The sequence below is a fragment of the Scylla paramamosain genome, chromosome 31 (assembly GCF_035594125.1).
Source record: "Scylla paramamosain isolate STU-SP2022 chromosome 31, ASM3559412v1, whole genome shotgun sequence".
NCBI classification, from domain to species: Eukaryota; Metazoa; Arthropoda; class Malacostraca; order Decapoda; family Portunidae; genus Scylla; species Scylla paramamosain.
This window is the reverse complement of record NC_087181.1, coordinates 11,503,727-11,529,411: the sequence shown is the minus strand read 5'-3', so window position 1 is coordinate 11,529,411 and position 25,685 is coordinate 11,503,727. Positions and strand designations below refer to the sequence as shown.

The 25,685-nt window shown below is 40.7% G+C and overlaps 1 protein-coding gene across 2 annotated transcripts in view; it reads right to left on the bottom strand.

The window, feature by feature from the left end:
- The window catches only part of LOC135116501 (uncharacterized), a 31,669-nt gene extending 6,131 nt beyond the window's left edge, over positions 1-25,538 (bottom strand). Inside the window, exons 1-3 of one of the 2 annotated variants that reach the window (XM_064034014.1) lie at positions 25,147-25,538; positions 20,418-20,525; positions 3,503-3,684 (exon numbers count right to left, since the gene is read on the bottom strand). In XM_064034014.1, the coding sequence (XP_063890084.1) occupies positions 3,503-3,675 (173 nt within the window). In that variant the 5' untranslated portion in view covers positions 3,676-3,684; positions 20,418-20,525; positions 25,147-25,538. The other variant, XM_064034013.1, reaches the window with a different exon arrangement.
- Between the last annotated feature and the right edge of the window lie 147 nt (positions 25,539-25,685).

The window sequence follows — 25,685 nt, the reverse complement described above, 5'->3', positions numbered from 1 at the left end:
ACGGGCTAAAATCTTCAATTTATTTAAGTCTTATTTGAGGCATTTTGGGGGTAATTTACTTATTTTCGTGATTGATTCTGGCTTTCCTTCATGTATGAGTCTGAAAACAACCAGAAGTTTGGCTAAATACTGATGTACAGACAGGGAGGGAGGCAAGGCCCTTATATTTACGTAACGTAATTCATTTTGAATATCGCGAGAAGAAAGAAGACACCCAGACTGGAATGCACAACATTTTCTGACTTGCCATTTATTTTAACGAATACCGTGAATATAAAAAATATTTCCGGGCTCAGTAATATTAAAAAAAATATTTGCAACTTTTACGAACGGCACCACAAAAATTATAAGAAAACACAGCCAGACTAGATTCTATTACATATTCTGAATACAAAAATAAAAAAAAAAAAAATCATAAAAAAAATCATACAAATAAAGAAATCACAAATTCCTCGTCGTATATTTTTTTTTTCAAATCAAACAACGGGTTTATTTTAAATTTAAAAATACGAGTAGCAAGACTAGGTTTTATTGAATATTATTACTTGATTTTTTTTTTCTAAATCTTAAATTAAATATCAAAACAATCCTAGGCGTACTAATACGAAATATGTTTTTTTTTAAACAAAAACACGGCTAGACTAGATTTCATTATATATTATAACTTATAATTTTCCAATAATAAATTAAATATCAAAACAATGTCAACTCCTTTAATAAAACAAAAAAAAATTATGATATGGAGCTGAATTTTTTTTTTTCTCCACTTCTCTTCTTTTCCACCTCTCCACCTCTTAGTCCTTTTCCCTGCGTCTCATACTCCTCCTCTCATCTCCTCTCCTCTCCTCTCCTCTCCTCTCTCCTCTCCTCTCCTCTCCTCTCCTCTCCTCTCCTCTCTCCTCTCCTCTCCTCTCTCCTCTCCTCTCCTCTTCTCTCCATTTCTTCCTCCTCCTCCTCCACACGAGTTTAGAAAACACCTGGAAAACCCTGAAAATTACACTAAATATTGACGAGGAGAGACGGAAAATTGTTACCTCAACCGCGGCGGGCTGGTAGACCCGAGTTGGCGGGGCATGGCTTGGCTTGGCGGTGCTCGGCGGGGCGGGCCGGGGCGCCAAGGATATCCTGGAATGTGGTGATGTGGTGTGGTGGTGTTGACACTGCACTCCCACCATATTTACTGTCATGTGTGTGTGTGTGTGTGTGTGTATGTGTGGCGGTGGGGCGGGCCGGGGCGTCAAGGATATCATGGTGTGTGGTGATGTGGCGGTGTGGTGTGGTGGTGATGACACTGTACTCGACCTGGTTCATTGGCCTGTGTGTGTGTGTGTGTGTGTCACAAAGTTGTATAATTGGTGTTTAACAATTTGACTGCCACTTGGCACACCTTTCCCTAATAGCCAATCACTCTGAAACATCTTTACTTGTTCAACAGCCACATTCAGGAGAGGAGTGGCAGCAGGTCACCATTAGCAGCAGCAGCAGCAGCAGTAACAGTAGTAGTAGTAGTAGTAGCACCAGTAGTAGTAGTAGTAGTAGCAGTAGTAGTAGTAGCAGTAGTAGCAGTAGTAGTAGTTGTAGTAGTAGTAGTAGTAGTAGTAGTAGTAGTAGTAGTAGTAGTAGTGTATCTATCTCTATACCAGGCCGAAAATCCTACACGGTGAGAACCAGACAAGGCACTACACACACACACACACACACACACACACACACACACACACACACACACACACACACACACACACACACACACACACACTAGTAGTAGTAGTAGTAGTAGTAGCAGCAGCAGCAGCAGCAGCAGCAGCAAAATTCTGGATGGTGGATTTGCTGTAGGTGAGTAGATGGTGAGTGGATGGATAGGTAAGTGGTTGGGTGGATGAGTATGAATGAGTAGGTTGGTGGAGGGTTGGATGGATGGATTTAGTGGATGGTTGTGGTTGTGGATGGGAAGATCAATGTGCAATGGATGGTGGGATTGATGGGTTGGTAAGTGGATGGTTTGGTGAGTGTGGGTGGGATGATGATGGGAGAGTGTGGGTGGGTTAAAGGGCAGGAGACGGTGGATGAATGGGCTGGTGGAGCTGTAAATAGTGTGTGGTGGGTGAATAGGTAGATGTAGTTGAGTGGGTGCTTGGATGGGTGGGTTAATGGAGGCGGGTGGGTGGGTGGTTGTGAGTGTGAGTCAGAAGATAGATGGATGGAGTTGCGGCTGTTGGTGGTGGATGTGAGTGGGTGGATATAGTTGAGTAGTTGGGTGGATGTGGTTGATCAAGTAGTGGATGGGTTGGCAAACGTTATATTGGTGTATGTGGATCAACATGCTGCCTTCACGAAACCTGTAGTCCAGACGTCTGCGTTTAGAGACGTTTTGGGGTTCACGTGGTTTGGGTGCCAAGCGTCTCGAGCACCAGACATCCTGAGGCTTATTTGCACTCAGGCCGATCTGTCTTGAGGATCATCTGACCTGGGGCCTATATGGCGTGAGTACCGTCCACGCAGTACCAAGTGACTACACCGGCGGAGGAGGGATAACGTGAGGGCGATGGGAGCGTGGGAGCGCCTCAACACCTCTAGCATTCACGTAATTACTGGGCCTATAGGTCACCGTTAGGCATATCCAGAAGCCGAGACAAGGTACTCAATTATGAAAGAAGCTCGTGAAGGTTGTGTGAAAGGCATCGATTTGTCCTTCCCCTCCTCCTCCTCCGCCTCCTCCTCCTCCTACTCCTCCGTGAGTCATACACCCACACGCCCTCCAGGTCCAAACACGGCGATAAATTCACGGCCGCACCAATCCTGGCCACCAGTCATTGACACGCTGACCACTTCATTTGTCACTCTTGAGACTGATTGTGAAAGACGTGAGTGATGGAAATGTGACGGAAATGTTCAAATAGTTTTTGGTGTTCAAAAACGTTAAAAGAAAGACTGGAATGCGGTGACCTTCAAAAAAGCGACTGTTAAGTTCAACTGATGAGTGATGTTAGGAAATGTTCTGATAGTTGCGGATGTTCAAAAAAACTAAAAAAAGACTGGGATGTGAAAAAGCATTACTGTTATGTTAAAAAAAACAACCGTATTGATCAAGAAGTGACTGTGATGTTTGGAATAATTTAAATAGTTACTGATGCTCAAAAAAAAAAAAAACCGGGATGTAAAAAAAAAATTACTTTAAGGTAAAAAAAACATTGTGATGTTCAAAGTGACCATAATTAAAAAAAAAAGTTTCAAAATGTCTCAAAAAAGAGTGCGATTAAAAACTCCTCGTTTAATGTTAGAAAAACGACAGTGATGCTAAAAATAACTGACAAAAGAAAAATAATAATAAAATAACACTCAAAATAAAAAAATAAAAAATAAAAAATAGACATTAAAAAAAATTATCAAAAAACAAACAATTCCAGTCGAAAATCTTGAACCAAAACTATCACAGAGAAACGTCAAAGGCTGAGACGTCAACAAAAACACACAAGACGCGTATGACCGAACATCCAGTCACCTGTAGGGCGGCTTGCCATTGACGGGCGGCGAGGGGGGCGTGGAGGAGTCAGCCTGCACCATCTCGGGAGTGTCAGTAACCCCGTCTAGCCACAAGCCTCCCGCCAGCGTGCCCCGAGCGTTGAGGCGCGGGAGCCAGTCCATTGCGGTGAGACTCTTGTTCAGCTCAGCCATGGCAGAAGTCTGGGGGTGGAGAGAGTGACTGGGATTAGTTAGGGCATGTGGGAATGGTGTAGAACTGGCTGACATTGGAGGTTGGTGATTGTGTGGGAAGGAAAAACGAGGAAATGAGACTCTTGTTCAGCTCGGTCATGGCAGAGGGTGATTGAGGTTAGCTAGGGCATGTTGGAATAGTGTAGATTCGCTTCCTTCCGGCGTTTGGTGAATGCCTGGGAAGGAATAAGGGAGGAAATAAAGCTAGTATTGATAAAGGAGGTGAATATTAATGAAGGAAAAGGGAATATGAATCGTACTAGAAGGATAAAGGGAAAAAAATGGAGAAAGTGAAGCCAATACAATAAGGAATAAGTATCAGAGAAGGAAAAAGGGAAGATTGATTGTGTGAGAAGAAAAAAGGGAGAAAGTAAAACCAAAGCAATAAGGCATAAATATTGAAGAAAGAAAAGAAAAAAATTAATACTAATTGTGTAAGAATGATAATAGGAGAAAATTTAAGTAAGTGAATAAATATTGAACAAGTAAAACTATCACTATTTCTAACGCCACTTCATAATCAAACCACAAGTACGTCAGCCATTCACACCCCACAGCTCCCCACACCTTCAGAAGGCCCGGGTCACTCCTCTCCAGATGAAGGCTGCACATTCACACACTCACGGCCGCCACGAAGACACGAGTCACACCAACCTGCTCACGTATTGATGTCCTGTCTGTCTCTTGTCAAGGAGGTGCACTGTTATTTCAAGTGTTCAAAGTTCAAGTTTTCACAGATGCAAGGCTACTAACTCAATTTCCTTTTCATTCGTGTTAGTTTTATCTTTAACACTTAAGTTCCCTACGTATTAATGGCCTGACTGTGTCTTGTCAAGGAGGTACACTGCTATTTTCACGTCAATTAATGGTCTAAGACTTCTAACTCATTTTCCTTCCCATCCATATACTAGTTTATCTGCATCACCCACACTCTTTATTAATGTCCAGTCAGTCTCTTGTCAAGGAGGTACTCTGCTATTTCCAAGTCGATCACTAGTGTAAAACTTTTAACTCACTTCTTTTTTTAATCTTCTCTCTCTTTTCCGGCCACGTGTTAGCTTGTATGGCACGAGTTTCCTACGAGTTGATGTTATGTTAGTGTCTTGTCATGTCAAACCACTTTTTTTCTTCTTCTCAAATTGATCACTATTGTATGGCTTTCAGTTCAGTGTCTTTTTTTTTTTTTCTATCTTCTCTTTTCTTTCCAGTCATGTGTTGTCTTTATTGCAAGTTAAGAAACGAAAAATGAGGTAAAGTTCCTGGTTTGCTTCAAATGTTCTACTTTCGATCACTGGTGCATGGCTTTCGAATCAGTCTTTGTCCCCTTTCTCTTTTTCACTCACGCAATGTTTTGTCTCTATAGCAAGTGAAGTAAAAACTGAGGTAAAAAAAAACAGTAGCGTTATCACTAAAATGTTTTAGTTTCAGTCAATGGTACGCGACTGTCAACTCAATCCCTTCTCCTCTCAGTCTCTAGTCCAGTCTTCTCGATACAAGAAGTTGAGGTAAAGAAATGTTGTTAGTTTTTATTCTTTACTACTATCAATTATTTATAAAAACTTCAAAAGAGTAGAAAACGCACTGAAAGCTTGTATGGGGTGACTGTTTCATATAGACTACTAACAGAAGAAAAAAAAATTACTTGACAACCATTTCCTTGAGGCGAGTGAGGTGCTATGGCTTGGTTACTGATATATGGTGAAGCTGAGAGGTGTTAGTGGCTGTTGAGGCGAGACGAGGTGTTGCGGTGACTGCTGAGACGAGGAGAGGTGCTATGGTGACTGCTGAGACGAGACAACGATGTGTAAGTCAGTGGCGGGACGAGGCGAGGCGAAACAAGACGAGATGTAAATGACTGGTTTGACTAGACGAGGAGGACGAGGTGTAGTGGCAGGCGAGACGAGACAAGGAGGTGATGAGGAAGTGAAGGGAAGGGAGGACCGACCAGCGGCCAGCCAGTGTGTCTTCCCGAACGGCAGCGAACCAGCGCCCCGTGACAGCCTCGAGTCGGCGTGACCAGCGCGCCGGGACTGAGGGACTGAGGCGGGGCGCGGGCACACCTGGCTTCAGATATGTTGCCGGGCTGACTCACCCTCCCTGCACCTCAATAATTTCTTCCCATAACCCAGTGTTACGCGGAAGTAGGTGCGTCATGTCCCGGCTCGCGTGTCCCGCCGCCCACACGCCCGTGCAGCGCCGTCACACTTCCTGACAACACCTCCCAGTCGCCAAGCCAAGACGTGTGCAGTTGCTTGACGATTCATGGCTTGGTAACGCTTTCATTAACGTGTTTTGCTTCTCCTTCGTCTCGTCTTTCTTGGTATTCTTGTAATTCGCCTTATTTTCCTCCTCTTTATTGTTTTTCTCCTCTCGATTCGTGTTTTCCTGTTGTATTTACTCTTTCTGCTCTTATTTTTCTCCTCTTCCTTATCCTTGACCTCGTCTTATTCCTCTATTTTGCCCTCTATATTTTCTACTTATCTCTCATCCTCCTCCCCACTTTCTTTCCCGTCTCCTCCTCCTCCTCCTCCTCCTCCTCCTCCTCCTCCTCATACTCAGCACTCCAACACACACATTACACATTCCTCCTACAAAAACAAATCCAGTACGAAAAACTACCATAAAAATCTCAAAGGTAATCCAAACTCTGACTTACCAGCAGCTCCTTAAGTCCTTCTCTCCCCTACACACACACACACACACACACACACACACACACACACACACACACACACACACACACACACACACACACACACACACACACACACAAACACACAGAGGACACAAGTGAAACAGTAATGAAAGGTGAGCGCAGGTGTCCGTGACCGGGTCAAGGTTATTAGTCACGAGTCTCTGCACCGGAAAATCTTTGGGAGAACGGGAGAGTGGAGACAAGGAGAGAGGGAGAAGGAAAGGGAGAGAGGGAGAGGGAGAGGGAGAGGGAGAGGGAGAGGGAGAGGTCAGGAGGTCATCCGTCACGTCATAAACGATCAGATTCTTGGTAGCGATAAAGTTTGCGGCCCTTACGAATGTTTTTTTTTTTCTTTTTTTTCATTTCCTACTTTTCTTACTTTTTTTCTTAACTATTACTTATTTTCTTATTTCTCCTCCCGGATTATCACGTTAGTAACAAAATTCGCGACTCTTAGGAATGTTTGTGTTTTTTTATTTTATTTACTCTTGCTTATTTATTTTGCCTCCACATTATAAATTATTCTTTGTCAGTCAAGTCACTTTCTTCCTGGCTCCTCCTCCACTCTATCTGTCTATCAATCTAAGGAGTGGCGCAGCAAAGGAACTCAGTAAAGATCGGCCAAATGCGCTGCGCCAAAATGAACAACTCAATCTCCTTTGCGCCGAATACCGATCTGAGTTTAGCGCTTTAGTATATTGACAAGTGTGTGTGTGTGTGTGTGTGTGTGTGTGTGTGTGTGTGTGTGTGTGTGTGTGTGTGTGTGTGTGTGTGTGTGTGTGTGTGTGCTGACAAGACCAACCATTTCAGGAAAAGTATGGCTTAGAAAGAAAGGGAAAAAAATGGAAAGAAAAAAAAAAGAGGAAGAGATTCTTGTACACGTCTTCACTATGATCAGCTTTTTTTCCCTTATAGTTTATACATCTTAGTTCCAGGGAAAAGGAGGAGGAGGAGGAGGAGGAGGACGAGGAGGAGGAGGAGGAGGAGGAGGAGGAGGAGGAGGAGGAGGAGGAGGAGGAGGAGGAGGGACTGTGTTGGGCATCGATTGCACACACACACACACACACACACACACACACACACACACGGAAAGTTAACCTGAGCTCTCTCTCTCTCACAAAAAAAAAAATATCATAACTAAGTTTCCTGCAAAAATATGATAAATAAAATAAGTGGTGTTAGTGTGTGTGTGTGTGTGTGTGTGTGTGTGTGTGTGTGTGTGTGTGTGTGTGTGTGTGTGTGTGTGTGTGTGTGTGTGTGTGTGCTTGAGTGAACAAAAAGTCATTAAATGCAAAATTCACAAATTCACAAATTGTGTTAAGTTATAAAGACTAGTGTAGTGTAAATTAGTTGGTGAGAAGAAGAAGAAGAAGAAGAAGACGATAAAACCATGAAGAAAGATGATGACAATAAATGCAACAACGAAGACGATGAAGAATAAATAAAACACAAACACAAATAAACCATAAGAAAAAGACAGGCAAAACAGAGAGAGAGAGAGAGAGAGAGAGAGAGAGAGAGAGAGAGAGAGAGAGAGAGTAATGCAACTATAATGCTTATCACTCCCTTTGCTTCAAGAGTATGAGAGGTTCGCCTGCGCGCCGCCCATCAGACAGGCAGTTGTGGTCACAAGGCAAACCTACGACTTCCTAGAAAACGCGGGACAGAACGTCGACTTTACACGAACGCCACAAGACGTTTGGTTAAGTTTTGAACAGTTTGCCCTTCCGGCTTGACAAAGGAGAGAAGGTGAAGGAGAAGGAGAAAGAGTTGTATGAGTGTCTGTTTCTTGTTGTTTGTTTTTTTGTTCTTGTACATCTTGTTCTTGTTTTTCTTTATAACTTCTCTTTTTATTTTTTTCTCTCCTTCCTCTTCCTCCTGTTAATAGAATCACGGAAACACCCTTGAAAATCCAATAATATCCATTATAGCTTGTTAAACTACCACAAGACTCACGAAAACCTTAATACCACCCACTAGAGTTCGTTAAACTATGACTAGAACATGATAACTTGCTAAACCAGTTCATTAATCCGTATTTTACCATTTGAGTCACAGGCACGGCATTCACTGGTGTTTGTGGGATCAATACTGAGACCAACCGTACCTAATCTCACTCTCGCCCTTCGTCAGGTTCTCGTGGTTTCGTGTCCTCGCTGTAGCCACACTCACATCATTAACACAGATAATAGGTTGTGACAAAACAGAATAAAGGTAAATCAGGTCAGTGTGTCAAGGCGCGGCGCCCCCACCTGCCCTCCCCTCTGGTCCAGACACGCTTCCACTCACCTCCTCCCTATTTCCACGTGCACACAAGCTCTCTTTGCCTGCCTGCCTGCCTGCCCCCCCCCTCTCTCTCTCTCTCTCTCTCTCTCTCTCTCTCTCTCTCTCTCTCTCTCTCTCTCTCTCTCTCTCTCTCTCTCTCTATGTAGCAATAACAACAAAAAATAAGCAAACAAAAAATAAAACAAAACAAACAATAAATAAAACTGAATAAACACAAAAGACACGGAAAAACAGACTTGAAAAATAAAACTGGGAAAAAGAAAGAAAGAAAAGGGAGATAGAAAAAGAAAACAGATTAAAAACAAAAAAAAAGAGAAGAAAGAAAAAATAAGAAAAGAGGGAGAGAGAGGGAAGAAAAAATTCATAATAACACACACACACACACACACACACACACACACACACACACACAAAGATTAACAGTACACTCACCCACAAGTTAACACACATCTACCTATCCCCACGAGTATTGATCCCTGCTTACCTGTAACTCCCACACCTGGTCTACAGTTCCCACTCTCACTGCTGCTTTTGTTATGTTATTCCCTCACACAACTCTTCAGTCTACAAATACCTTACCTTTACTTACGACTAAGGCGAAATAGCGGTAAGACATAAATTTTAAATGCCCCTAAATAACGTGGGTGGATAATGGGTGCTCTGTAATTACTCCGGTGTACGATAATAGTGGTAAGTAGAGGTACGATGTTCATAATGCTCGTAACGCTTAGGTATGATGACGTGGGAGGAGTAAACAGTCATAACATTCTCAGTAATTCCATCGGGTACTAATTTATCGCCTCATATGTCTGGGTAATGCTAGTTTAGTGTTCTAGTGGTTGTCTTTGTGTTATTTGATGCTTGCTCCGACGTGTGTGGCGTAAGTGTAGTTTTGGATGCGATTATAAAGTATACCAGTACTAGATGAATGTATCAGTAATGAGTCATAAATTTAGTCTTAGATCTTTTTATATGGTATTTCAAGTTTTCTTTGACGAATATATCAGTAATGAGTCGTAAATTTGGTCCCAGATGCTTTTGAAATGGTATCTAATGCTTTCTTTCGACGAGTGTATCAGTAATGCGTCACAAATTTAGTCTTAGATGCTTTTTAAATGATACCTGATGCTTTACCTTGACGAATATATCAGTAATGAGGGATAAATTTAGTGTTATATCCTCTTAAATGATATCTAATGAAGTATATGTCAGGTAATGCCTCATAAATTTAGTCCTAGACGCTATTGTACGGTATGTTATGCTTCTCCCTCAAGTATAATATCAGTAATGCTCCGTACGTTTAGTATTTAGATGCTATTATAAAGCGTTTGATGCTCCTCCTTCATGTACATAAGTAAAGCGTCGTAAGATTATTATATTTTATGCCCGTTATGAGGTATTTAATTCCCCGCCGCCCTACATGGAAGATAAGCACCTATTCTTTCGTGGGCTTCTTTTCATCCGTCTTTTTGTTGCCCTTGGCCGATACCTCTCCTATATAAGTATAATAAAAAGTACTAATTCATCTATTGTTTGACGTAATGGAGTAAACAAAAGCACAATTATAGCGCAGGAGTAACTAGGGATGATTTTTTTTTTTAACCCTCACTACTAAAAATAATGAAGAAGTGAAACGGATAAAAAGCTCTATTGATTTTCTGAACTAACACATTTGGAGTGCTTTCCTAACATAAGCTTAAGAGGAAGAAATTTACACATCATTATTACACACACACACACACACACACACACACACAGGTAGAAAAGGTACAAGCTCTATCACAACCAAGTCCCAGTGACATATTTCGTGTCATGATTTCGTTCTCCATAATTGATATGCTAGCCCCAACCACACACTCCCCAACCACACTCTCTCTCTCTCTCTCTCTCTCTCTCTCTCTCTCTCTCTCTCTCTCTCTCTCTCTCTCTCTCTCTCTCTCTCTCTCTCTCTCTCTTTCTGGATCGATTTGTTCTCAGTAACCTTCATATTTCTCTCACCTTCATACCCTTTCCTGTTCCTATATACTTTTCTCTTTCTTTAAATCTTTCTCTGTGCTTTTTCCTTCCACCATTCTCTCTGTTTATCATTCCTTTTATTCAGTTTCTTCATTTCGTTCCTCCTAAATCATGACCTTTACTTTTCCTCCTTTTCTCTTTTTTTTTTTTTTTTACTCATTCTACTTGCCTTCTGCTATTCTTCCCCGTCTTTTCCTCCTCTTCCATCATTCTTTCTTGCAAAATATTTATCTTTTCTTTCTTCATTTCCTTCATTCGCTCATACTAAATCTTAATCTTTATTTTTTTTTTCTACTTATCTTTTCCAGTATTTCCTCTCTTCCCCTCTTCTATCATTCTCTATCTTCTCTATCTATTCTTTATCCTCTTATTCCCTTCTTCCTTTCCCTTCGTTCCCTTTTCTCTCATAAAATCACAGCTAAATCATGTCTCTTCTACTTTTTATTTTCTCCCCCTCCTCCTCCTCCTCCTCCTCCTCCTCCTCCTCCTCCTCTTACAAAAACGCCTCCCCACTAGCTCCCCCTTTCCCACCCTCCTCCCCTTGTCCTTCCCTTCCTCTCCCTTCCCCTCTTATAAAATATCTCCCCATTAAGTCCCCCCTCCTCCTCTTCCCTCCTCCTCCTCCTCCTCCTCTTACTAAATTACTCCCCCACTGTCTCCCTTCTCCCCCTCACTCTCTTACAAAATCGTTCCCCCTCTGCTCCCTATCTCCTCCCCTCTCCCCTTCCCTTAAATCATTCTCCCCTTTATCAAAATCTTTCTTGTCCCCTTCCTCCTCTTCTTTCCCCTCCCTCCATCGTCTTCCAGCAAACAAATCAATTTTTATCCCCCTCCTATTGCTCTCCCATCGCCTTCCCTCTCCCCCTCTTCCTCTCCCTCTCTTCCCATTCCATATCCTGTCCCCTCCCCTCTTATAAAACTACTATTTCTCCTCCTCTCTCTCTCTCTCTCTCTCTCTCTCTCTCTCTCTCTCTCTCTCTCTCTCTCTCTCTCTCTCTCTCTCTCTCTCTCTCTCTCTCTCTCTCTCTCTCTCTCTCTCTCTCTCTCTCTCTCTCTCTCTCTCTCTCTCTCTCTCTCTCTCTCTCTCTCTCTCTCTCTCTCTCTCTCTCTCTCTCTCTCTCTCTCTCTCTCTCTCTCTCTCTCTCTCTCTCTCTCTCTCTCTCTCTCTCTCTCTCTCTCTCTCTCTCTCTCTCTCTCTCTCTCTCTCTCTCTCTCATGACCTTGACGAAAGTAATGAATAACTGAACGAAAAACGAGGAACAATTACTTTTTTTTCAAGCTTATGTTTTTTTTTTTATTCTAGCGATGATGTAATGTACAAAAAGAACACAAAGGAAGGACAACAATACAGGCGCAACAACATACCTTTTGTTCCTCACGAAGTGCTATTTATTTTTTTTTTTTTATTCCCCTTGTGCAGTTGTTCATTTATTTCATTTATTCATTTATTTATTTCCCTTTATTTAGATTTGGGTTTATTTAGAGGAATAAGAGAAATGATGTGGGCTGTAGGCGTTTCTTCTCTCTCTCTCTCTCTCTCTCTCTCTCTCTCTCTCTCTCTCTCCTCTCTCCTCTCTCTCTCTCTCCTCTCTCTCTCTCTCTCCACCAACCTTCCTGAGTCAATGAATCAATGAATATTTTAACACTATGACGTCCAGAGAGAGAGAGAGAGAGAGAGAGAGAGAGAGAGAGAGAGAGAGAGAGAGAGAGAGAGAGAGAGAGAGAGAGAGAGAGAGAAAGTAGCTTTTCTTTATTTTCTATTTTTTTAACTGTTTCTATTCCGTGTAAAGGTTTGTGGTGCTTCCTGTCATGAATTAAGAAAAAGACATTGGTTCTGTGTCTTTATCTTTAGTTAACTTTACTTTTACTTTACAGATTTTTTTGCTTTTTTACTTTATTTAATATCAACCACTAATCAGTTTTACTTTGTGTTATTTCTATCATATTTACATCTACTTACTTTTTCTTTAATTTTCATTGGTTTGTTTCATCATTTCAATTCATTTCAGTCACTTACTATTTCTACTTTATTTTTATTTATTGTTTTATGTGACTTGAATGCATTTATTTTCTTGTTTTCATTCCTTCCTTTTTCTTTTCTTTTTCTTTTCTTCTTTTTCTAAGTGACTCTCATTGTATAAAAACTCACATGCGGCTAAATATAGAAAGGAATGCAATAAAGTTTGCTTTAAATTCAATATCTACTACTGACAATTACTAACTCGACTACTTGCCTCATTCAAGTATGTGTGTGTGTGTGTGTGTGTGTGTGTGTGTGTGTGTGTGTGTGTGTGTGTGTGTGTGTTCATGGGTAGACAGTATGATGAAAGATCCTTTTTATCTTTTCTTTTAAGTTCTACCTACACCTGAAATATAAAACCTCAATAAAAAAAATAAACTTACCAAACTATCTTTTCAATACACACGTTCATAATAACAACATTACTACAACACAATTAAAGACTTTAACATTCACTAACCCTTCCTTTCAATCTTACCTGTCGATCTACAACAAAGAACAAACGTCTCTTATGAACATAAAAACAATAATAAATCTTTAAAAAATTCATTAATACCTTTTTTCTTATAACGCCTGTCAATCTTAAACATAACACCAATAGCACCAAACTTTCAAAATCCACTGTCATCTCTTTTTAACCCCACCTGACAATCTACAAGAAAGAACAAATGCCTCTAATGAACACTGCCGATCTCTATCACGTCATGTACTTCAGTTCACGGCCACTAGAGTACACCTTTCAGCGCCTCACCTCTGCCCTGCCTTCCCTCAACATGTCGTCATTCAGTATCGATCTAGTAATCCTTGTCACGCTTTTTATAGAGGGATCAAGTAGTTACTCCCTTGTTGATTACTTAACAGGTGTGTGTGTGTGTGTGTGTGTGTGTGTGTGTGAAGGGTGATGAAACATGGGTGTATAGGTAGGGAGAAAGAGAGGAGGGAGAGGGTGGAAGAGGGGGAGTGAAAGAGAAAGGAGAAGGGAAATGAGGACGACAGCGAATAAAGATAGAAAAACAAAGAAAAATATTCACAAAATAGGCGAAAAGAACATACGAACGGAACAGAAAAAAATAGGCAAAAAAAAAAAAAAAAACAGAGATCACACAAAGAAAAGCACATAAACGAGAAAAAAAAAAAAGTAAAAACAACACCGTAACAGAAATAGGAAGAGAAAAAAAAACAAGAGACAGAAAAAAAGGTAGAAAAAAAAGACTTAAATAGAAAATATATAAAAAAGAGAAGAAAAAACACATGAAATTGGGCAATAAAAGAGGAGGTCAGGACACATAAAACAGCAAAGGCGTGAAAGAACATAAATTCAGACGGACACTGTACATAGGCTAGTCTCACACACCGCCGGAGGGAACCAGAGGACCGTTCTAAACTATTCACCAACACCACGCTATCCTGATCCCTCCGCCACCTGCACACAAAGAGCAGAGTTGTCTGGCAAGCTGGCTGCCTCTGTGACCTTCGGGAATGTATCGGATATGTGAGTAGCTTGTGTGTGCGGGGATGTAGAAGGGATGTAGCAGTAGTAGTAGTAGTAGTAGTAGTAGTAGTAGTAGTAGTAGTAGTAGTAGTAGTAGTAGTAGTAGTATAAGTAGTAGTGGTGGTGGTGGTGATGGTGGTAGTAGTAGTAGTAGTGGTGGTGGTAGTAGTAGTAGTAGTAGTGGTAGTAGTAGTAGTAGTAGTGGTAATAGTAGTAGTGGTAGTAGTAGTAGTAGTGGTAATAGTAGTAGTGGTAATAGTAGTAGCAGTAGTAGTAGTAGTAGTAGTAGTAGGAGGAGGAGGAGGAGGAGGAGGAGGAGAGGTAGTAATAGTAGTAGTAGTAGTAGTAGTTGTTGTTGTTGTTGTTGTTGTTGTTGTTGTTGTTGTTGTAGTAGGAGAGGTAGTAGTAGTAGTAATAGCAGTAGTAGTAGTAGTAGTAGTAGTAGTAGTAGTAGTAGTAGTAGTAGCAGTAGTAGTAGTTGTTGTAGTAGTAGTTGTTATTTTTGTTGTTGTTGTTGTTGTTGTCGTTGTTGTTGTTTTTGTTGTAGTAGGAGAGGTAGTAGTAGTAGTAGTAGTAGTAGTAGTAGTAGTAGTAGTAGTAGTAGTAGTAGTAGTAGCAGCAGCAGCAGCAGCAGCAGCAGCAGCAGCAGCAGCAGCAGCAGCAGCAGCAGCAGCAGCAGCAGCAGCAGCAGCAGCAGCAGCAGCAGCAGCAGCAGCAGCAGCTCTTCGCCATTTCCCGAGCAATAGAAATTTAAGACGGTTATAAATGGATAATTCTTAAAAAATGTCAATTGCCGTCAAATTGCGCTTTAAAAATGCACGTACACTTTTTTTTTTAATAACACGAAGCTATAAATTTCGACTTTACCTTTCTCGACTCCTCTCAAACGCCCAACTCTTTCCTTTTCACTCTACTCTCATTCCTTTTAACACTTCTATATTACCTTCTGCTTCTTAACCCATATTTATTGCCTTCTATAACTCTTAACTCCTTCCTTTTAACTGTTTCCTCCTCTGTTCTAATTCTTTTTTGCTCCTCTTAATTCCTTCTGGACTTCTACCTCTCAATTTTCACTGCGGGAACCCTACGTACAAACAACACAAAGAGAACAGCCAGCCCAGAACACCACACGTAGGGAAATTCAGTCACTCAGCCAGCAAGTCACCGCGAGTAAGCCACAACTCGGTGGCCCAGAAAAAAAACACTACGGTACAAACCTGCCGCGTTTCACTTACTCGGCGCACTAGGCTCAGATTGCAACGCTGTTTCTCTGCTTCTCTTCTCTGCCCTCTCATTTGCCAAGACACACGTTCCAGAACTCCTTAATAACACTGCGGATTAGTAATACAATATACAGCACTCTAGGATGAGGTAGTGAGAGGGGAAGGAGGAAGAGGAGTGTAAGAAATCTATAATCATGTACAATCAAAGTTTTAATTGTCGTTATAAACTGGTAAATATACACGACAAGGAAGGGGAGCTGAGAGAGAGAGAGAGAGAGAGAGAGAGAGAGAGAGAGAGAGAGAGAGAGAGAGAGAGAGAGAGAGAGAGAGAGAGAGAGAGAGAGAGAGAGAGAGAGAGAGAGAGAGAGAGAGAGAGAGAGAGAGAGAGAGAGAGAGAGAGAGAGAGAGAGAGAGAGAGAGAGAGAGAGAGAGAGAGAGAGAGAGAGAGAGAGAGAGAGAGAGAGAGAGAGAGAGAGAGAGAGAGAGAGAGAGAGAGAGAGAGACATGCGCGCGTGTCAATGTGTTTTGCGCCTTCCCAGAACTAAGCATGAGGAATGAGGGATACACTACACAGCACAACACTATTATTAGAGGCAGAAGCGGGGAGGACAAAACGCTGCTCTTGTTAACACGTTGCCTCTCACCTCTGGGCCACCGCACACCGCTCCCTCGCGCCATAAACCTCACCAGACGCACAGTAAAGACGCTCGTATTACCAAACATTCCATTTGCTGAAGAATCTTGTCATGTGGGAAGAAAGAGCACTGTATCACGTATTCAGAAGTTCATAAGAGTGGCTGTTCCTTGGACTGTGAATGGAAGAGACTTGGTAATCTAAAGACTATATATATTTGTTTTTTTTTTTCTTTTAGCTATTAGGATATGACAGGAAAGACTCTTTTCGTGTAGGAAGAGAAAACACTGTGTCACTTACTCAGAAACGCATAGGAGTGACTGCTGGTTTGACTGTGAGCAGAATAGACTTGATAATGACTTTTTTAGCCAACAAGATATGACAGGAAAGAATGTCGTTATAAATATTACATGCATCGTATGAAGGGATGGTTCGGTGCATATTTATTTCAGACTGAGCAGCGGGGATAACATTGCTTTGTGTGGCGTGAGCTGAGATTCAAATTATTAACTAAATATTGAGTGTTTTAGCAAAAAAAAATATGTACAATATAGTATTAACAATGCAAAGTGTTTGAATGCCGTAAGTGTTTGAAATGCCGCGTGTGATTATAGAAAAAAACAGTAGAAGGGTTCATTATGAAGTCTAGACAGTGAGGGGGAAAAACATGTTAGAGCGAAGGAGTTAATTACGAGATCTAGGTAAGGTGAGGTGGAGAACGTGTTAAAAAGGTAAAGTAGCAAATGACTACATGAAACAAAATATCTAGCAATGGAGGAGTTAATCACGAAATATAGACAGTGGAGTGGAAACAAAAAAGCAATAGAAATCAATTACGAAATCTAAGTGAGGTGAGATGGAGGACATTTTAAAAGAAACAAAATATCTAGCAATAAAAGAGTTAATTACGAAATCTAGACAGTGTGTGGGAAACAAAATATCTAAGTAAGAAATCTAAATAAGGGGAGATAAAAGGAATATTAAAAAAACAGGGACCTAGCAATAAAAGAGTTAATTACGAAATCTAAACAGTGAAGGAAACAAAATATCTAGCATTTAGAATTAATTACGAAATCTAAGTGAGAGGAGGTAGAGGACGTGTTAATAAGGCAAGGTCCCCGCACGTCCCTTGAGGCGAAGGTGAGGAGCTAAGCACTCCTCCTCACGCAACACTGGCCTGCATTATTCATCTCGCAGCCTGTGTCTCCCCTTGCCTTAGTCAATACGTGCCCTGCCACTGACTCAAGGTATGGACTGGTAGTGACCTTCATGTATTTGCCTTATGTACATGCCCAAGCCTATCCTAATCTAACCTAACCTACCCAAACCTAATCTATCCTAACTTAACCTAATCTAACCTAACTTAACCTAACCTAATTTAATCTAACCTAACTTAACCTAATTTAACCTAACCTAATTCAACCTAATCTAACCTAACGTAATTTAACAACCTAACATAATCTAACCTAACATAACTTAACCCAATCTAACCCGATCCTAACCCAACCTACCTAACCCAACCTAGCCTAACCAAACTAACCTAACCTACCCTACACACCTATCTCAATGTCTGCTAATGGATATCGGACGCACCTTTACCTGACGTGCCTTCCCTACACATCCTTCCATACCAGTGAATATAAAAGGGTATGTTTGGACGAGTTGTGGGCGTCAGGGAATACTATATAAAGCTGACCTCGACTTGTCATAGGGAGAAAAAGTTATTGTTATTCACACACGCACGGACATATATACGCATACATATCATACATACATAATTTTTTTTTATTCATGTTCTTGTTCTTCTGTTTTGTTCCTCTTCATTTATCTTCTTTTCTTTTTTTTTATTTCCTCCTCACCATTGCCCTTTTCTCTTTCCACGCTTTCTCCTTTTCTTTTCTTTGTATTCCTCTTTCTCTTTATTTTTTTTTCCTTTTCTGCTTCCTCCTCCTCTTTCTTCTTTTTCATTGTTTCTTCGTCGGCAGTCTCTTCCCTTTTCTCTTTTTTTTTCCCTCCTCCTCCTCCTCTCCCTCTTCCTCTTCCCCTTTCCCTCCTCCTCCTCCTCCTCCTCCTCCTCCTCCTCCTCCTCCTCCTCCTTCTCTTCGTCCTCCATTAACACCTAACAACTAACACTCTAAACTAGGCAAACACAACTTAACACAAACAACCACATAAGCAGAACCAAGACCCACTACTATTTATCCTTTCTTTGTATTTCCTTGTGTTTCCTTCCCTCCCCCTTCTCCTCCCCCAGCTACGTCCGTGCGTCACACATCCAAGGCCATTGGCAGACTCTTCACGCCTCACTCAGAAAGCTTCGGCTGGTGGGCAAGAATGAGTCTATTGATCAAGGAAGGTGAGGCGAGGTGAGGTGCACAGTTGGTACTCACTCAATAAAGGTAGAGAGTGGTGGTGATGGTGGTGGTGGTGGTGGTGGTGGTGGTCGTGTGTGTGTGTGTGGGGGGACGGGGGTCAAGTTAGGTTAGGTTAGGTTATTCTCAATTAATTTTCTGCATGGAATGGGTTTAGTAATGAATGGATATGAATGGTAATAGTCTCTCTCTCTCTCTCTCTCTCTCTCTCTCTCTCTCTCTCTCTCTCTCTCTCTCTCTCTCTCTCTCTCTCTCTCTCTCTCTCTCTCTCTCTCTCTCTCTCTCTCTCTCTCTCTCTCTAATGGTGTTTGCATTCCAGCTCGGTACTAATTCCTCTCCTTTACTCGTTGATTTTTTTTCTCTCCCCGGTCTCTTTTTTTCTCTCACAAGTTGTAAAAATCCCATTGATTGATTGCTTCTGTTTGGCTTTGAGATATTAATGAAGTGAGGCATTCATTACTGCACTGCTGGACTCATTATACAACCTACGTACTGCCTTCATATTATTTTTCCCTCCTTCTTTTCTTCCTTTTTTCTTCTCTTCCTCGTTCTCCTTCATACTGGTAGAAAGAGGTGTAGAAAATAATCCGACGTAACCTACCTATAATCTTAACATTTCCTCCTCCTCCTCCTCCTCCTCTTGGTACCTATTACCTTAACAGTTCCTCATCCTTCCTCTCCCTTTTCCTTCATATCTGCAAAAAAAAGAGGTGTAGAAATGTCCCTAACGTAACTTAACCTAATCAAAACTAACGTAACCTCACCTAACCAAGTGCAATAACCTCACAGTTCCTTCTCCTCCTCCTCATTTATCATGCTTTTGTTCCTATGATCTTATATATATATATATATATATATATATATATATATATATATATATATATATATATATATATATATATATATATATATATATATATATATATATATATATATATATATATATATATATATATATATATATATATATATATATATATATATATCCCAACGCCATCTCTCTCTCCTAAAATACAAAACTAACCTAACCTAACATTCCTACTGGTCTATGCATACTTCCCAACGCCATCTATTCCCCAGTCAACGAAATAAAAACAAACAACACGAACACGAGGGCTAAGCCTCCGGACACTTCGCTGAGCATCAAGGGAAACGTTACATCAAACTCGCCATTACATCACATCACGACACGAGGACGCAGGAATGTGGCACTGTTTCTTGTATTGACCAGAGGCATGAGAGAAGGGGACAGGGGGACAGAGATGGAGTTGGGCAGGTATATACAGGGACAGGTGAGGAGGGGAGGGGGTATCGATTGGACTATACTGTGTTGGACTGGGCTGGGCTGGGCTGGACTGGGGTGGGCTGGGCTGCCAAGTGTTAGGTGCATGTGCAAGACGTATAAATAACTAAGCACTGAGTAATGAACGAAGCGACTGCACTGTTCACTTTTGCAGACCCGGGAATAACAAGGGAGAGAGAGAGAGAGAGTGAAGGTGAGAGAGAGAGAGAGAGAGAGAGAGAGAGAGAGAGAGAGAGAGAGAGAGAGAGAGAGAGAGAGAGAGAGAGAGAATTATACCAAAACTTTGTGAAGAAAGCAAGGAAAGTCTATAAAAGAGGTATGTTTATCTATTTACATAACTACCTACCTTTCTGTCTACCTACCTATCTATCTATCTATTTATCTATCTAACTATCTATCTCTTGAGTACTCACTAACACACTCACACACACACACACACACACACACACACACACACACACACACACACACACACACACACACACACACACACACACACACATACACCACACACACACACACACACACCATTACCACACGTTTCAAAACAAGGCGCGAATACATAGACGAGCCAGCGAGTAAGAGCATCAGTCAGTGGCAGGAGTTACTGTGTCCCCGTGGCTCCCGTCTTCTATGGCAAAATTATAGTGAACGGCACTTACCTGGTCTGTAGAGTGTGAGGGAAGGATGAGGTAGAAGACGACAGCAAGGCAACGCGATCACTCATTAAATAAGGCACATGATTGTTGTTTTAGGCACGGCGTGAGGTTCTGGAAAGGAAGAGAGCAGGAGTCACGAGGAAAGCAAGGAAGGAATGATGCAGGTGCTTTGAATACAGGAACTCATTATCTTGAACACTTCAGTTATCAGTCCGTTCATTTATATCATACTTGAATCGTAATTTGATAGTGAGATTCTGGAAGGAAAGAGAGCATTTAACACGGGTGCTTTGAATCATAATATAATATAAAGGATTACAGGACTTCATTATTCTGCACACCTCAGTTACCAGTATGTTCATTTATATTATCCTTGAATCATAATCTAAAATACAGTTTTTTTTTTTCTATTGATTCTCTTTATCCTGTCCATCTTCGTAATACAAAAGTTAACTAGTACGTTCATTCTTTCGCATCTATCTAGAATACGAGACATTCTACGCACTTTCATTATTCTGTCCGCCTCACTATAGCAAGAGTTAACCGTTACCTTCACTCTTTCATCCCTTTCACTGGTAAACTCTAGAACTCTTTATCCGCTTTTGTTCTTCGTTGTTGTTTTTTTCTTTCTTTGTTTTTTTCTTTTTTTGTGAAAGGGAAGTTGAATGGCCTGATTTTTTTCCCATTATTTTTCTTTTTCTTTCTTTTTCCCCATTGACCAGAATTCTTGACATTAAAGATTAAAAACTACTAAAATTAAGATCCTCGTTGATTCTTTTGGCTCTCTGGTGTCGAGGCAAGTTGGAATTACTGTACACACGCTCAAGTGTTGTTTTTTTTCTATTTTTGCTCTTCGTATTGGCTTGCATTAATTTTTCCTCTCTTACTTCTTTTATTTAATTTTTCTTTGCATTTTCCTTTCTTTTCTCTTTTTTCCCTCTCTCTTGTGACAGCATATTTATCATTCTTTCTCAGTTTTCTTCTTTCTATACCTTCTCCTCGTCCCACTCCTCCTCCTTCTCCTTCTTCTCCTCCTCCTCCTTGTCTCTTCGTCTTCTTTCTCGTCCATTCTTCCACCTATTCCTCTTCTTTCTCTTCGCCTGTACCATCCTACATGCCAAACTTTAAACAAAGATCACAGACAACCTCGTGAGGACCAACAGGTAAGGTGCTGTTCGTTCTTCCTACGAATTCCTTTGTATTCTTTCTCTTCACCGTCACGGATAATCATTATATTCAATGGAACTAAAAAAAAAGACAAAACCAAGACCGAGACTTTTATCTTCGTATTTATTTATTCATTTATTTGATTTTTGTATTGTTTATCTCATTTAATTTATTTTTTACCAAGAATCATAATGAACGCAAAGTAACATGCCTAGACTTCATTCAATTATTAACGTACACTCAACACAACTTTCGTTGACCTTAGTGCTGTGCAAAGATTTTTTATTTTTTTTATTGCTATTTTCAGAAAGGCACATTATTATTTTTTTTTTCTTTTAGACCAAGACTCATAATGCACGCAAAGGAACACAGCTAGACTTAGTGCATTTATTAATACACACTCAAAGACAACTTTCGTAAAGCCTTAATACATATGCCAAGGTTCTTTTTTATTGTTAGTTTCAAAAAAGACTATTTTTTAAGTAACTCATAATACACAAAGGAACATGGCTACACTTAGTTCAATTATTAACACACATTCTAGACCACTTTCGTAAAACCTTAGTGCATGTGCGAAGGTTCTTTTTTTTATCGCTATTTTTCAGAAAGCACAAATATTTCGCTGAACTGACTGGGTGACTAATTCATTCCGGAAACTCATCGCTCGCTGGTTCGCTCGCTAGTTCGTTCACTCGCTCGCTCACTGACAGTAATCCGCTACGCTTTGAAAACCTCACCGAGCATTTCGTGGTACTTGTGAAAATTGTTAGCGCACTTCCAGTTCTAAAAGTTCCTTGAAAACCACCACACACAAAGAAAAAGAAAGAATGAAAGGAACCAAGTCGATACATATTTTCTTATAATGCTGAGCTGGTTTGTTTGAGCCTTGGTTCGGTTCTGTCTTTCTTTTTTCTAGTTTTAATGCTACTCTTTGTTTCCTTTGTTTGTAGGTATGCATGTTTTTTTTTTTTTCGTAAGCTTTACTTCAGATACCCTTTTTTATCTTATATGTTCTACTCATTGTATTTGTTAATTTATTAATTCGTTTATTCTAGACTTTATTTTCAGTTTCTCTTACTTCTGTCTCAACTTTCCTTCTTCACAAAACATTTTACTCTATCTTCTGTTTCATCTCCCTTTTTCCCCACAAACTTATTTGCTTCATTCTATTTTACTACTGTCTTTCATAGAATTTCCTTTTTTTTCCCCCACAAACGATGCACGCTATCCTATCCTTCCTTTGTCTTGGTTTGAAAATCCTTCACTATTCACAATCTCTCTGCCTTATCATCTTTATTAGTTTTCTTAATTATCCTCCTCTTAAATCTCTCACTCTTCTTAAAATCCCCCTGCGATCCTTTTCATAATTTTGATTCCTCTCGGCACGATAGCCTTGCAATATTATGATTAAAACCACATACTTCCTAATATATCCTTCAAAATCATACGCACGGACATTAAAGAGAAGAACGACAAAATAAAACAATAAACCAAGAATGAATAACAAAGCATGAAGAAATAACGGTAAAAAATGGATGAATGAAGGAAGTAGTGAGTGAGAGAGGAAAAGAGAGAGAGATGTGGCAACACTGTAACCGCCTGGGAACACGTGTGAAGGGAGAGAGGGAGAGGGAGTGAGAGGGCGGAGGGAGTGTGAGAGCAGAAGGGAGAGGGGCTGTGGGAGAGTTTAATGCAGTGCAGGTGAAGAGAATGAGGAGGGCGAGTGAAAGTGAATGCAGAGAGGGGTGGATATGCGAGAGTACAGGGAGAGAATTAATTATGAGAGAGAGAGAGAGAGAGAGAGAGAGAGAGAGAGAGAGAGAGAGAGAGAGAGAGAGAGAGAGAGAGAGAGAGAGAGAGAGAGAGAGAGAGAGATAAAACGAGATACAGTATGGCTAACATTTATGTACACCAATAAATATATCTATCTATCTGTCTGTCAATCTATTTACCAATCAATCAATCTATTTATTCACTACATTCATATCAGAAATGCGGCAAAATATTAATAAAATTCTGAGTATCTCTGGACAACAAAATTAGAAAAAGTTAATAAAATTGGTACGAGGTTATATTAACAAATTATATTTCAGTTATTCGTCTCTACAACACGTCACACACTAGAAGCAATAAAGATTACTAACATGTGGTAACGGTGTGAGATATGCAGTTATTTTGAGAGGAATGTTGTGTTGGGCGAGATTACCATGAATATTCAGAGAGAGAGAGAGAGAGAGAGAGAGAGAGAGAGAGAGAGAGAGAGAGCAAGGTGAACAAGCCAACAGGTGTGGGTCTCACCTGGCTTGTGACAGACCCCTAACGATTGCTTCCCGCTTATGTCACGCTGTCACGTCCACGCAAGCTGACAGGGAGTGTGACTTGTATTCTCACTTTCGTTCTCTCATAGACTATTTTCAAAGGCCTTGTTAAATTTTCACTCGGATCATGAAAAACCCTTAAAAACCACGGGAATTTTCAATAAGCTATAATTAAAACAATGAAAATACCCTTGAAAGTCAAAAGAACGCCCACAAGTTTACTACATTACCATGGTGTAGAATTTTTGTTAAACTTTCACTAGAATCATAAAAACCCCCTGAAAACCACAAGAACTTCTAGTAAACTCTATTAAACTATTATCAGAAGCAAGAAAATACCTTTGAACGTAAAAACGACGTCTTAAATCATCACTGGAATCATAAAAGCACTCTTTGCAAACCCCGATAATTTCACCAGAATCATTGAAAGTAACAGAGACGAAGATGATCAACAAATAAAAAAAAAAAAAATTTATACAAGACAAGATGGGATGGTGTAAGTACACATCAGCTGATTTTGAGAACAATGAATAGAACGTAAATAGAAGTCAAATATCTGAGCTAAAAATAAAGGACTCTCCTTTCTTATATACATTTGCTAATATTTCTTACAAGTTTTTCATGTGCTTGTCGTTTTCTGTCAGTGATTGCATTCCTGTCATTTTGTATTTAGCCACTATATCTACTTTTGGGCAAGGTCAGGTTAGGTTAGTATGGATAAAAGTTATGATAGGTTAAGTTGGTTTGGCTAAGGTTAGCTGAGTTTAGTTATTTTAGGTTAGGTTATATTAAGTTAGATTAGGTAATGTAACGTAATTTAACTTACATCCAATCCTGTAAAGAAAAGTAAGGAGATAGAGCGAAATCATGACGATGGTAATGATGTGCATCTAATTTAACATAACTACCTAACTACCCGAAAATTACTGGATTGGCTGCTGATCATTCAGATCTCTTCCATCACTATCAATACTTAATATATTCTGGCCACAGGTGTCAATGCGAGTTCAGCCACAAAGCATCAGCTGGCGACGGGGATGGCAACATACCTAAACTACAATGGCACGGGAGGCGATCACAGGGGCAGCATGGGATCCACGTGCTCCCCGCCGCCTGGTGCTCCCTCCGCAGCGGCTGGCGGGCAACTGACTTCAATTGAGGCGCCCGCCTTGCTACTCTCACCTGGCGGCTCTCCCTGGCACTAGGGAATCAATAAGAATACATTACAAGAACGCAAACGTACGTACTTTTTCCTCCACGCCGCATGCAACATACTTGTGCCGGCCGATGCATGGGGTGAGTGACTGACCCTCGCTGACCAACGCAATACAATCTGACCAAACCCGTCGCTTCATTCTTCAGAAATGGCCGCTAAACTCTAGGAAAACTGGATCCTCTTCATCTCAAGACGAAATTGTTTTAAACTGATTGATCTCGAATTGTTTTGAACAAATTCTGCATTGATTTCTCAGCTCATTTATTTACATAATTTCCGATAGTTGCCTGGCACGGTTCGGGCAGCCACTCGCGAAGCCTCGACTCAATTCTTGCGCAATACTGTATCGCGCAACTGCCCGCAGTCCCTTAACTGCCATTAAACAATCTCGTAGGTACCGCCAACCAGCAAATCCGACCTTAACCCCCAAACCAGGTGCATCACCCCTGAGGCCAACCAAATTAGTTACAGTATTACGTAGGATTATTCTAGATTTCCTGACCTTGGTTAATTGACAAAACACTCACAATGTCAAGATCTTGATGGCGACATCAGTAATGATTCAGTGTC